This window comes from Musa acuminata, chromosome BXJ2-5, assembly GCF_036884655.1.
Source record: "Musa acuminata AAA Group cultivar baxijiao chromosome BXJ2-5, Cavendish_Baxijiao_AAA, whole genome shotgun sequence".
Taxonomy (NCBI): domain Eukaryota; kingdom Viridiplantae; phylum Streptophyta; class Magnoliopsida; order Zingiberales; family Musaceae; genus Musa; species Musa acuminata.
In genome coordinates, this window is record NC_088342.1 from 4,370,592 (window position 1) to 4,384,814 (window position 14,223).

Genomic DNA, 14,223 nt, shown 5'->3' on the forward strand with positions numbered 1-14,223 from the left:
CCATTGACAACGACTAACCCATATATATATATATATAACCACTACAGTATCATTAATCTTGCTGGGAATATCTAAGCATATTATCAAAGATTAATTAAATGCTAAGTATATTTGCAGGATTCAAGATTTGTGACCCCACAAAATGATCGAATCCAATGCTTGCTCATCGCGAAAGTGGTCCTTAAATACCACGAATCTTAGCATTGATTGGATTCAAGATTTGTATATTACGATATGTTTTAAGTGGGCGGTAAAAAGTGTTAAATTGGTATGTTATTTGCCTGCCAACCGTTGGTCGTCCGGCTGTAAGTGATGAATCTTACGGTCGAGTGTCTAATATATCATTTAATGTAATAAAAAAATAGATAATTTAAGTTAAAATGAATCCATCCGACGCTTCTTTCTATTATAATTTGCACAATAATTCCACGGTCCAAAAAGTCGAAACCCCCAAACCTCGTTGCAGTGTTTACACACACCAAAAACACGAGGAGGAAATCAATCGATGTACGCTTCCGTACGCCGCGATTAATCGCCGACGGAGGGGGCGCCTCGTCACGTGACGAAGGCCAGGTGGCTCGGCGGGGCCCAGCCACACGGGAGCTCGCTGGCGCGGCGCGGCGCAGCACGTGTCGGCTCCCAGGGACCACGCCGGGTCGCCCTCCGCGCCGGATGGGTTCGCGTGCGACGCAAGGAGTCCTCTTTCGCCGCGCACGTGGTCCGCGACCGGCAACAGCCGGTGGCGCTCCACTCCATCGCTATATCAACCACCGGGAGGGAGTCGGTTCCTTTTAATTACCCTCCCATTCACGAGAAGAAAGAAATTTTCAGCAGGATTCGGTAGCTCCTCGAAGAGAAGAAGAAGGAATAGGTTTCTTTCCGAATCAGATCGAGCGATGGAGAGGGATTTCTTGGGAATTCACGGGAGGGATTCGGGGAACCGCCAAGATGCAGGTACTATCATAATAATAATAATAATTATTATTATTATTATTATTTGCTTGAACTTTTCCATTGGATCCATGGAGCTCTAGTTGTCTTTCTCGTATTTTTTTTTCTCCTTTTTTTATTTTTTTTACAAAGTTGTCTTTTTTCCTCTCCTTTTTAAGGTTTATTTGGTGGTTATCCGCTAAAGATGCGATTTTGAATGATTTCTTTGGTTCTCCGAATGATTTTGCTGCTGTGCTGTTTGGATTGTATGGAAAGATGATGATTTTATAGTGGTGTGGAGATGAAAAATAGTAGGAGTTCCGAATAAATTCTTGTTACCATTTTTTCCAATCAGGCGACGGTCTCTCAGTGGTGTTTCTCTTCTGATTCTTGCTTACCATCTTTTTAGTTAAGTGTTGAAATAGGCTGAGGCTCAGCCTGTAATGATTTAGATGGCATGCTTTCCTTGCAAGTTTTCTTGCCGCTATGATTGCTTTGGCTTCAATTTTGCATATGCGTACGTGCAGTCAATTCCATCGTGAAACAAAAGCAGAGCACTCGGAGTTTTTAGTCCACAGATCCATCATGTTGTAATTCTTTGTAGTTTAGATTTTTAGTGGTTAATCGATATCCGGTTACTGAGATCATGGTAGATGATGCTTGTTATTCTATTCCAGATTTCCCTTATGCGCAATTGTTTCTTTTTCGTTTCCAATCTCTCAGCTCTCTTTGGTGGGTCAGCGGTTCAGTGGCCCTTCTCAAACGTCTCCACCATGCAGCCATTCGTGTTCTACAAGGCCGCTCAGGAGGAGAAGGCTAGGAACTATTTCTTCGATAAGCACTCGTCTTCTTCGAGGTTTCATCCTCTGCCAAGCATGGCTGTCTTTGAACCCAGTCAGAAAGCTTCCCATGCTGTAGCATCTCAGGTGTGTGCATCGACTTCCCGGTTGGTTTCAGACATCGTGAATCGCACTGGTGCTTCATCTTCTTGTGTCATGATCTTGCAGAAAAGCTTTGGTCTCGGAAGACAAAGCATCAACCAGCATCCCATGCATGGATACCAGCCTCAGAGCACTGGTTCTTCCCTTGATGCTACTACATGTCACATGATTCCTGTCAACATGGGCGGTCCTTTCTTCAAGGTTCAGGCTGCCCATAGCGGTCCCAATATAGCAGTCACCTCACTCGAGCAGCTTCCTACTGGAGGTGGGATTGCAGTTAACAGCCCTATCGGTGGCCCTGCTGGTGGAGCCTTTGCTCCAAGGTAAGATTTTGTTGAATAAGTTTCAGATGCAAGTCTTCTATTGCTCTTTTTGAGACACCCGCTTTTCCATCTTGTTAACTATTATGGTATGATGGATTTCTTTCTCCAGGAATATGCCCAAGCCCAGTCATATGACTGCTCAGTTAACTATCTTCTATGGGGGTTGCGTGAATGTGTATGATGATGTTCCATTGGATAAGGTAATCTTCTCCGTCTCATGGTGATATAATTAGATGGAGGATGGTTGTGATGCTAATTTATGAACTGGCTGTGCGTTTCAGGCTCGAGCAATTATGTTATTGGCGAGTAAGGGATCTAATGTAAGTTCAAATGCTCTCAATCCGAGATCTGAAGCACCCCTACCGGCTGCAGCCCCTGTGCCAGCCAAAGTGTTAGGATCTAATGGTATTAGTACGAAGCAGACCTTGATTCCTACCCCGATTTACGTGGTAGCACCTTGCTCGGGGCTTTCAAGCCCGATATCGGTTGCATCGCATGCAAGGGCCGCTGCAGGGGGTGGTTCTAGCAACACCGATGATGCACCGAGGCCTAAAGCCGTCGTTGCTCCACTGGTTCCTACAGGGCTCCACGACACCTCCAAAACTCCAACTACTGCTTTAGGCTCAAGAACTGCAACAAATAACACGCCAAGAGGTAATCTGCAATCATGTATGATGCATGAAGCATGTGAATCTGCAAACACCTCTCTTTCTTTCTCCTACTACCGATTCTTAGATTCTTGTCAACTGAATAGATTGCGGACCCATGTTTGCAGCTGTACCTCAAGCTCGGAAGGCATCACTGGCTCGATTCCTAGAAAAGCGCAAGGAAAGGTGGGTTTATCTGAATTCTTCGTTGTGAATCCATCTCCGAGCACAATACTTGGAGGTGAACGAGGACGACGACGCATGCGTAATTGCCTTGCTATTTTTCAGGATGACCAACGCCTTGCCCTATCCTTCTTCTTGTTCCAACATGACCCAAGACAAGGGGGGCAGAGGATTCGAGAGCTGCAACTCGCCGAGCAAATCTTCGTCAGCTGAGATCAGTCTTTCGACCTACCGAGAGGACTCGTGGTTTCTGGCACACCCAAAGAGCAGCATAGGTAGCATGGAGTCCTTAGGGACCAAGTTAACCATATGATTCGGTGTGTATTGGAACGGCCATCCAAGTGTCGTCTCTTCTGACGGGAGGAAAAGAGAAAAAGCCTGTAATGTGAGATTCAATTGTTTGCTCTACTCATTGGGGGAGTGTCATAATATATCATCAGATGGGAGAAGGTATCATAGTAGTGTCTTCTGCAGCAGAGAGGTCTGTAGAAATTGTAATTGGAGCTGTTCAGTCATTAACAAGAGGGATGACTGAATTATTCCCCTAAACTTCTACAGTATAATAAGATTATTTTAGTATCCGAGAATGGATTTCGTTGGTCCCCTAAGCTTAAAAGACTCTTTTATTTCTCTTCTTATCAGAAGCTCGTCTTCTACCACTCAGACGATTGGACATTTGTACTCTACCCATCTTCGTCAGACCGGTGGAGGGCTACCGCGATGGGGGGGGGGGGGAATAAAGTTGCTTGGTTCCGATCAGTCTGTGTAATTTTCAGCTCATCAATGATAAAGATGAGGAATCTGCTTGCAATTTGTGCACGCCAAAATGGCAAACACTAGCCGTTCATTCTCTTTTTTCTTTTTTTAATTCTTGTGATGCAGTTTCGTGATCTCGTTAACCTTCGTCGTCGTCGTCGTTGCTATGTCATGAATAGAATTCTTATGTTATCATATTAATTTAAATTTTTTTATGAGCTATAGATATAATATTTTAAAAGTTTAGATTATAGATATTTTATTTTGAACGATAAAGATGTGATTTGGGATAAAAATATATATATTTTTTTATTTCTAAAGCTTAGAAAATCTTACTAAAGAATCTTTCGTTGTTGATAAGCTTTCAGGATGATGTACTAAATAAAATATTTATAAAAAAAATGGATAAATATTTTGTTTTTTTGTAATTTCAAAACCTAATATCAACACCTAAACTCGACCAACGAAGGCATCTTTGTTGAAGTCAAAATTTCCGACTTGAGATGGAATGATGACATAAGGCAAGTGAATGGGATTCCAATGTGCAGAAAATGATTGAGAGTGATGTTTTTCTCCCACTCATTTTTCATGATGTCCAATCCATTTCCTCTGACAGCCATCCTTTGAAACAGAGGCCACAGGCAGGACCCACAGAGGGATCTTTTGTGATGCAAGTTGGTACTGGCACTGCAAGTCCATCATCACCCCCCCTCCCCTCTCCCCTCAGGACCACAGCTCAATGTGTTCCTCGGTGAATAGTCCTATTCACCATGAAAACTCTTGCCTTCTCTCCCTAATCTCCTCTCCTCTCAGCAAACACAAAATACTTTTTGTATATGAGGATGTCAGTGTCAGCTCTGATGGACCACAACTTTTTGGTGGCACATGTTGTTCATGCTTCGGCTTCGATTGGTGAATCCCACGGGCTAACCCAGACTCGGATCTTTTTGCCTTCTCTCCCTGATGTTCTGCCGGGAAAAATGTCAGTCGAGTGGACCACAACTTTCTGGTGATCCATGTTGTTTGTACCACGAGCTAACACGCTTGAATCTGTGCATCTTCTTCTATCCACTGTGTGCTCTGGAGAAGAAGATATTATCTTGATGATGTAGGAGGATGTCAATTCAGCGGACCGCAACTTATGTCGATCCATGTTGTAAATACGTCGGTCTCATGTGGCCTTTTCGGCATTCATTGGTACTGGGCCTTGCAGATGGAACAACAAGGTTCCGATGGATTCTGCTCGGTGGCATATCATTTTAACCCGGAGGGGCACAACTTTTGCCACTCATAAAAATCGGATTAAAATATATGAATATAATATATTAAGATACTTTACTTTTACTGAGCTTATTATTATACATTAGATCAATTCTAATGCCAAAATATCAAGATTAAAATATTTAATAGAAATTAATAAGAATATATTCATCGAGCCTTTATAAATCGATCTAAGTCTTATCCACTTTCGATATGAAACTAATCAAGGTGTTATAATCTTTTTCACTCAAGCACTTGATATCCTCATCAAACTTTATTATAATCTCAATCAAATCCTAAATGTGAATTATAGTTTAGTGGTGGCTTTACGTCGTAGCGAATCGTCTGACTCCATCCAGATAATTCTTTTTTTTACTCGAGTTTCCTCGTCATGCCTAAATACTATGTCGACTTTAATACCAAATATCATGACTCGAGCCTAATAGGTTAATTGACCGATCAATTTTGTTTACCCAAACCACTAATCAAAATGGTTGATAGTGATATACTTATCAAAACCTTCTAAGGTAATTTTAATATTTTTCACTTCCGAGACTAATCAGGGTATTATAATTTCCTCCCTTATAAGTTGATAGTAGTATAATTGCCCTCTCACTATGCCTAAATGTAATCACACCGACAATTTTTTCCTTAATATAAATTAATTACTATAAATAATATATTATTTTATTTAAATTATTAACTTAGTTATTTTTTAGAATGGTTAAGAAAACGATTAAAATTAATTTTCTTAATATAAGTTATAAATTTTATCAATCAATTAAATTATTAATTGATTTATTTCATAATGAGTGATGTAATTTTTAGGAAGTAAATAGTTTATATTTTATTTATATATATAAATTATAAGAAATAAATATTCTATTTCTATCTTTATGTGTGAAATACAATAAAAATAAATTTAAAAATTAAAAATTAAATTATTATTTATCAATAATGAAAGAATTGAAGAGATGATTGCCTAAAGAGAGGATTGATGAGGAGAGGTAGAATCTTTTATTCTTTTCTAATTAGTTTTGATTTTGAAATATTTGATATTAGGATTATTATAATTTTATGATGCATAATAATATTTTAATTTAAAAATTTTATGACTAATAAATAGTGATAATTGAATTATGATGTTAGAATGATTATTTGACATATAATAATCTCTTAAGCTTAAGTAAATTTTAAGATTGATTTAATTATTAAAATTTTTATTTTTAGATTAACATATTAGTTTTATTTTATTGAATTAAATATATCTACGTTTTAAGAATTATTTATAAATTTTTTTTATGATTTAATTAGTTTTAAATTTAAGATCATGAATTTAAATTCTTAATTCATGGATTTGAATTACTCTTTAATAATTTAAAATATTAAAATCTAATTTGATACGATCAATCTAATTAGGGTCTAACCTAAGTCGGGTTGATTTGTTTGACCAAGTCGACCCCGCACCTGTGATCATGTACGACTCAACTCATGTGACCAAGTACAACCTAGCTCATATGACCATATAGGACCCAACCCTTATGGTAATGTATAACCCAACCTATGTGTCTAAGTATGACCTAGCTCATGTGGCAATACAAGACCTAACTCATGTGGTCGGGTAGGAGCCAACTCATGTGACAAGCGTTCAAGTATGGTCCAACTCATGTGGTTAGGTTCGACCTAGTCCATATGGTCAGATATAACTCTAACTCATGTGTTTAGATACGACCTAACCCACAAGCTAAGCGTGGTCTAGTTTAGTAAAACTTAGCCCAACTTGTGAGTGAGTCTCAACCAATCTATAAAGTTAGGCTCACCAAACTATGTGATTAGCGCTAGATATATCGTCGTTCCTCTATCTAGTCTATTATATCTCAACCTAACCTATTACTTATGATAGGCATGCATAACGCACATGATCTATCCAAAACTTAGGTGAGTCGGTTTGGTTTGAACTAACATTATATGATATAGTCCAATTTCCTTTCTTTGTATTGGTTTGAGCTCGTTAATTGATTGGATCATATATGTTTAATAGGTTAAAATTAATTTAGGGTGATTTCAGATTAACTTAACTATTTTAAATATACTTGGTGTAATTAAAATCAATCAAATCTAAATTACACGTGATTCTAAATTGGTTCTTTAATGATTTGATGTTGGTTCTATTAGGTTCTAATTGAATTGAGTCTAGTTTAAGCCAATTGGATCATTCCAAGGTTTTGGTTTATTAATGACTACTAATAGATTGATATCTTATGTATTTAGGATTTTATCTAAATATGTCATTTAAAAATAATTATTAATTTTTTTTATTATAAATTTATGATATTAATATGATTGTTATCATATAATATATGTGATTATGCTACTTGTTCGTATTGAAGTGTAACTTGAGAAAAGAGTTACCAGCCCATCATAGTGTAGAGCCACCAATAAATATAGTCTGAGATTATATATCAAACATGATCCCTCATAATATTTTATTATATTATTTCTTGGATACATGCATAAATGAATAAATGGATATAAATGAATGATCATGGTTATTTATGTATCCCGGATGAGGGTATATAGGATGATTCCTTTCGGGGATTAGCGAACCATCAGATATGACGGTTCGATTCTTTCATCTACTGTTGGGAGGAACGTGTCTCCACTTGGATAGATGAGAGATCTATTCACTATTGGGAGAATACATTATCGAGTGATGTATATTTTTGTTATATGATTATTATATATATGTTGCATATAATTAATATATGATTTTATTTATTACATAAAAATTATCACTATTTTTATGATGTATGAATTTTATAATTAATTGATATAATTATTTATATTTATATATATTTTATAAATATTAAATATTAATTTTATGATTTTTGACTAGTGGTTCTTCGTAAGTTTTTATCTAATATTTATTTTTAGAGTAATCTAATTATTTTGTAATATATTTAAGGCTTAGGTGAAAGAGAATTTTTTTAATTAATAAAATATTTAAGTGATGACTTTATGCCATGATTAGTATTCTAACTTTATCCACGGGTAGTCCTTTCCTACTCGAGTCCCATCATTATGCATAAATACTAAGTCAACTTTGATACCAAGTGTCACGACTCAAGCTTGATAGACTAACTAGCTTCGTTTTACCTAAACCACTACCAAAAGTGCTTAAACTAAAATAAATAATAATACACTCATCATATCCTTATAAGTTAATTTTTGTCTTATCCACTTTCGATGTGGAACTAATCGAGGTATTATAATTTTTCCACCCTCAAGGGCTAATGTAGCCCAAATCAAACCTTAGTATAGTACAGTAAGACGTAGCTTCATACTGTGACGATTCGTCCGACTTCATCCACAGGTAGTCTTTTCCTACTCGAGTCCTATCATCATGCCTAAATATTAGATTAGTTCTGATACCAAATATCATGACTCGGGCCTGATAGACTAACTGGTCTATCAATTTCATTTGACTTAAATCAATCAAAATATCTAAGAAACTCATCAAATCTTTATAAGATAATTTTAATCTTATTCATCTCTAATACGAGACTAATCGGATAACGCAGGCATGGATTTCCAACACGGTTATGACTAAAAATTGAAAATACTCATTAAGATATTTGATGAAGCACACATTGTCATTATATGTTATATTGATTGCATTTAGTACCAATGTTAGACAATAAATGAGCCTGAGCAAAAGCTATATAAGATTTGATATGAAAGCACATCTAACTTTCTACTCGTTTGTATTTGGGCTGCTCCTGCTCCAAAATTAAGCCCAACATCTTTCATCTCTCTCTCTCTCTCTCTCTCTCTCTCAATTGACATGCATCTATTACATCACACTTACGTTCACCAATGTCATGTATCTTGTCATAAACAACTCTAGTATCGAAACGACGCACTGCCCCCCATCGACCAGAAGACAGACATGTTTATGGGATCCCCCCATCCGATCACGAGTCTTCTCTGACACTTCAGAGAATGTAGACTTAGTGGGGAGTAACAATTGGATAAGCCATTGAATTGGTGACACATCTGCAGCGAAGAGACGATCGAAATGGTTGCCTTAGGAGAACTCTCTCTCTCTCTCTCAGCCAAGTGTATATATATATATATATACTTACTTCAATGGTGCTTATGGGGAATGGGCCAATCATGGCCATTTCTATTGCACTGGAGGCCATTGAATCATTGACAGACGGTGAGCAGCATAAACTTCGCACTTGCATTCATTTTGTTTTTGACTTCGATGTATTCTTTACTTTTGAGGAGAATCACCTGCCGACCGTCTATTACACATCATGACATCCTTTTCCTTCTGTCTGCTGTTCACATATCGCGTGGATTAATTTCAGGTTTCGCTAGGAGATCGCAGCGTTTTTTGTTGATGATGGAAATGTGAGATCTTACACCACTCCATCAATTAATTCACTTTTGTATCAGAAGAATAGGTGAAGAAAAATAAAATAAATAAATAAAAAAATTCAGATTCATTATTGATTGAACTTAAAGATTATTATCTCTATATTCAATCAAAAAATTCATTCTTGGAATTAAGTCAGAATTATTAGAAACATATTATATTTTTGATTTGATATGATTAAAACATTTTTTTTTATTTTTATACTTTTTATTCTTATAGTTGATTACATTGTTTTCCGATAGAATGGATGCTGCTGCATTGTCCACATATTATCTTTTCTTTTAATATTATTATTTTTAGTTATTATCTTTCTATTCTTCTCTTTTTTTATTCCTCTATAATAAAAAAAAACTATTTTTCTGGTCCCACATTGTGTTTGGATCGAATCGATGGACATTGACACTAGCAAACTTCTCCTGTAGATTTCCTGTTCGTAACACCTGCTCTCTCCGCCTTGCTGCAGGTTGCTGATGTACTCACTCTTCCTTTCCCAGACAACTGCACTGTCTCATCCATCGACTCCTCGTGAAGACTCAAAACTCTTGAGCTGGGGACGAGGGGGATCGACATGGTTGACACTCCCACCGCCCACTAATCCTCCCATCGACATCGGTGCCAATCGGGGCCCCCACCTCATCCATGCATCCAAATAGAAAACTCCCTAAGGCACATCCACCATTCCACTGCTTCAAAATACGACCTTTTCTTGTCCATTGCCACAGAATATTAGGTCTGCAGTCATTAATGTAGCAATTGAACAGTTCCTCCTTGAAGCACAAAGCGATCGGGTGGCTGTATGAAATGACAAAAGTATATAACCTTCGGTCATTATGTGCATTAAATTTGTTGAAGTAGGTTGGTTTTTATTGGATTTGTCCTATGCCTTTTTGGTGCTTTTGCCTGTGCTTGGCCATTCCATTGGTGGGGAAGGAGAGGTCCTACAGGTGACAAGAAGAGGCATCGATATTATCCCCGCAGCAGCCTCATCTCCTCGGCGGTGACGACATGTGGAAGTCAGAATACTACAGGTTTAGCTGAGTGGCTAATAGGATATGTTGTGCACTTTAATTCGTCGTAATAAGTATTAAGATCTGTACCCCAACAGTGTGCCACCACTCCACAGTTGCAATGGAAGAATTCTAGTGATCGCTACGAGCTCCAAAATGCCATCAAAGCATAGTCAAGGAATGCATGTTCATCACCTACATGAATACTTCATTGTCCAGTCTAATTAATGTTTCTGTTTTGTTTCGGCGATAAGATCAACATTCTATAAGTGGAGAACCATTATTATGCACTGTTACTTCCAACGAGCAAAATGATCGTGATGGATTGGAGTCTTCTTCTACTGTCAGTCTAACCGCGTCTTTCTTCAAAGTATTTTGGTCATCGGTGGCTTCGTGAGAGAGAGAGAGAGAAGAAGAAGAGGAAGAAGAAGAAGAGAAACCAAAACCCAAGGAAGAAAAAAGAGGCGAGGAGGAATCCAAGTCAACGCGTTGCAGATTTAGCGCGTCAACAACCTGCTGCTTATTTCGGTGTGGTGTGAACGCAAAGAGCCATGCACTAATTACCCATGCATGACGCGATAAATACATGGATATTTATTATCATGAAACGAAGCAAGTTCTTTTATCCATATTATTTTTGAATTATATCATAATGTTTTCATGGATCGATGCATGCATTTTGGTCAAAGTATAAAAGCTTCAGAAAAGTAAAGCACTTATAATTCCACCGGAACGAATCTGATTTAATGAGTGAACAATTAACGTGGAGCCAAAGTTTGCTTCGAGTCTTCCATCGAACTACGCCACCAGCACAACATCAACTTGAAATTTGGGCCACAAGGCACTCAATTGTTGACTCTCTTTTGAGTCAACCCGAGTGGTTCCGACTCAGAGAACCTCGAGTCAGAGTGGTGGCATTGTTATCACAACCTTAATGGAACGTTCTTACCCATTTGAGGTGGACTTGTGGGTAACGTCAAAGTCAACCAAATCCTCGGTTGAAAATAGAGGCTGTGTTACTATTCCAACACTCTTGATCGAGGTAGAACACCATAGATTTGTGGATGATGGAGATCACACTCGGTTATTTTCAACGTGAGAATGACATTAATGCCTTAGTCTTTGCGTCCTGGAGATCTTACCAACCTCGATGCAGAAAATTTCTTGGGAAACTTATTACTCCCTGTGCTGAAGAAGATGATTCAAGCAGAAACCACATGGAAATAATAAGAGGACTGCACATGAATCAAATATGAAGCTTTAGTAAGCTAAGAATGTTCTGTTGATGCTCATAATTTCCTTCTCATGGCCTTAATAATTAATGATGTACACTCATCAACAACCAGCATTTTGTTGGCCAATGACATGTAATATTGTCTAGCAAGCAAAGTGACTCCCACTCGTTAGATTGTTACTTTCAATCTACTTCGTTTTGTAGTCGTAGCAAATTTCATGACATAGGAGCATCCATCGACATCAAAGCTAATCATTTCAACACTCTTTTCATATGGCTCAGAATACGTTGTAAGTTTATTATGATTGGCTATCCAATTAACAAAGAGATTATTTTCTCATAATAAATGTGTTATTTTACAATCATCCATAACACACATTATCTTCACAGTTCTCCAAAAGAGAGAAGATTGTCAATCAAGAATATCAACCATGTTGAAGTCCCTTCACTAATACGTTCAAGTTTAACTTACGAAGACTAGCATTCTGCAGCAATCTTCTCTCGTTCTTCTTCAGATGATTTGCTCATGTGGGCTGAGCTAAGAAAAGCAATTATCTTTCTCATTCAACGTCTAGTTTGTTGTCAAATTACAAGAACCATTAACAATCGAAGCAGAACACATCGTACTTCCAGTCCTCCTGATATGATTTCCAAGTCAATTCTTGATCGATGGAACCCCATAGGTGCATTGATTCGGGCAGCTCCATGCGTGGGAAAGAGCTTGACGACGATGAAGCAGAAGAACACGAGGAAGAGCAAGCAGAAGAATCACATGGGATCAGTATCTCATGCGGCTGTAGCATCGGCACCTCATCGGTGCAGAACTCGGGGCAGTTGCTGAGGGATTCATCAGCTGCAGGATCACGAGGACTTGCTGTGCTCTTCTCTTTTGCCTCCTCTTCAGCCGTCTTTGAGGAACCCATCGAGTAATCCGACTCAGTTTGCTCATCTCCATCACACGACACATCCATGCACCGTCGTTGCTGCTCCTTCTGCTGGTGGCGGTGCAGCTCCTCTGTTGTAGGGCTGATGGGCTTGTGAGTAAGGGGATCAATGCCCATCTTCCTCAGCTCTTTCTTGATACGGGAGTTCCAGATGTTCTTTATCTCATTATCTGTTCTCCCAGGGAGTTGAGATGCAATCTTAGACCATCTGCCACAAGGGAAATAAAGGGTTAATTGCTTCAGCCCATAACCAGTTATACAAGAGAGAGAGAGAGAGAGAGAGAGAGAGAGAGAGAGAGAGAGAGAGAGAGCAGTGATACCTGTTCCCAAGCTGAGAGTGGAGCTCAATGACCAGTTTTTCCTCATCTTCTGATAGAAATCCCCTCCTGAGGTCAGGCCTGAGATAGTTTGTCCACCTTAGTCTGCAACTCTTGCCACACCTCAGCAATCCTGTGTCAACAACACCACCGAATCATTCCCAAAACCAAACATTAATCCTCTTCCTCATACAAAAGCAAAAGTGAAACAGACCTGCAAGCTTGGGTACAGCTCTCCAACAGCACAGTCCTTGGGTGAGAATGAAGTCGATAAGCTTCTTGTCCTCCTCCGCTGTCCATGGTCCCTTCTTCAATCCCACCTTCTCACAACAAGGCTTCCTCCCCATCCTATCTCACCCTTCCTCCTCCAACAAAACCACTTGAGTTAGAGAGACAAGGAGGGAACAATGTCTAAGGTAGGCTCAACTCCACTTCCTGCACCCTCCTTTATAGCTCCATCAATATTGACCCGTTCTCATGCACGTGCCAACTCCACCTCTTGCTCTCCTATTTGGTGAGGAGGTGAAGGAAGCAGCCAATTGTTCTTCTTTCCTAGGCTCTTGAATGCAAATTGATGAACCAAAATGAGTCCATCTGATATTTTCTTTTCCATCTGAGTAATCATGGCTTTCAGTGTCACCTACTTGCTCTATCTATCAGTATACAGCACACGGCACATTGTCTGAAACAAAGATCTTCTCAATGCGGGGTTAACATTAGATAATACCCTCCTTCTCCACTTGTAAATACAATAATGATAGTAAAATGAAGGATGCATATACCCTATCCAAAGAGCACTGCTATGTCGGCCTCTATTATGACTGTCCACAAGTGGGTTCAAAAGGGGCCAACGGGACCTGAATTCTTTGGCACATTAGTTGGAATATAATACACCTTGGAAGCATTCGAAATGTGTCTTTATTTGGCCTTGGGATGAATTAAGTTACTTAAATTCTCTCGGTTGTTTGTGGAGGGGAGAAGAGCGTTGGATCTATTGGTCAACTAGGCCAAGTATGGGCACCTTTGACCAATTATTTTTAGACTTTTGGTACTAAATTTTGGTCAATGTGGCTTCCCACAAAGAAGATCACGATAAAACCATTTAGCATAACCCAAATTGTCAAACATTCCTTTTTCTAATCCACGATCGGCCTTTGTCATCTTCCTTGATCAACTAATGAGAGTCTTCATCTAAATTAGTTTTTATCACATCTGATAAGATGTTAGAAGGAAGACC

The 14,223-nt window shown here is 38.6% G+C and overlaps 2 protein-coding genes across 3 annotated transcripts; one reads left to right on the plus strand and one right to left on the minus strand.

Moving 5' to 3' along the window:
* The first annotated feature begins 792 nt into the window (after positions 1-792).
* LOC103984053 (protein TIFY 6b) lies at positions 793-3,605 on the plus strand. 2 transcript variants are annotated; one of them, XM_018826306.2, is made up of 7 exons: positions 793-954; positions 1,654-1,856; positions 1,938-2,194; positions 2,304-2,394; positions 2,476-2,848; positions 2,949-3,027; positions 3,130-3,605. In XM_018826306.2, exons 1-7 carry the CDS (start codon positions 897-899, stop codon positions 3,335-3,337), a joined length of 1,269 nt encoding a protein of 422 aa, XP_018681851.2. In that variant the 5' UTR covers positions 793-896; the 3' UTR covers positions 3,338-3,605. The 2 variants fall into 2 exon arrangements, with proteins under 2 accessions (XP_018681851.2, XP_009399733.2); XM_009401458.3 differs by having other exon boundaries at positions 2,970-3,027.
* An 8,654-nt stretch (positions 3,606-12,259) lies between these two features.
* On the minus strand, positions 12,260-13,417 carry LOC103984363 (transcription factor MYB20). Its single transcript, XM_009401845.3, has 3 exons — positions 13,201-13,417; positions 12,990-13,119; positions 12,260-12,877 (listed from the first exon to the last, which is right to left on the minus strand). Exons 1-3 carry the CDS (start codon positions 13,331-13,333, stop codon positions 12,325-12,327), a joined length of 816 nt encoding a protein of 271 aa, XP_009400120.2. The 5' UTR covers positions 13,334-13,417; the 3' UTR covers positions 12,260-12,324.
* Positions 13,418-14,223: the final 806 nt, after the last annotated feature.

Coding starts and splice junctions, on each gene's coding strand:
- LOC103984053 (XM_018826306.2), top strand. CDS start 897: ATGGAGAGGGATTTCTTGGGAATTCACGGGAGGGATTCGGGGAACCGC. Junction 955..1,653: donor GGGGAACCGCCAAGATGCAG/GTACTATCATAA, acceptor CCAATCTCTCAG/CTCTCTTTGGTGGGTCAGCG. Junction 3,028..3,129: donor CTAGAAAAGCGCAAGGAAAG/GTGGGTTTATCT, acceptor GCTATTTTTCAG/GATGACCAACGCCTTGCCCT.
- LOC103984363 (XM_009401845.3), bottom strand. CDS start 13,333: ATGGGGAGGAAGCCTTGTTGTGAGAAGGTGGGATTGAAGAAGGGACCA. Junction 13,120..13,200: donor AGCTGTACCCAAGCTTGCAG/GTCTGTTTCACT, acceptor TTGTTGACACAG/GATTGCTGAGGTGTGGCAAG. Junction 12,878..12,989: donor CACTCTCAGCTTGGGAACAG/GTATCACTGCTC, acceptor CCCTTGTGGCAG/ATGGTCTAAGATTGCATCTC.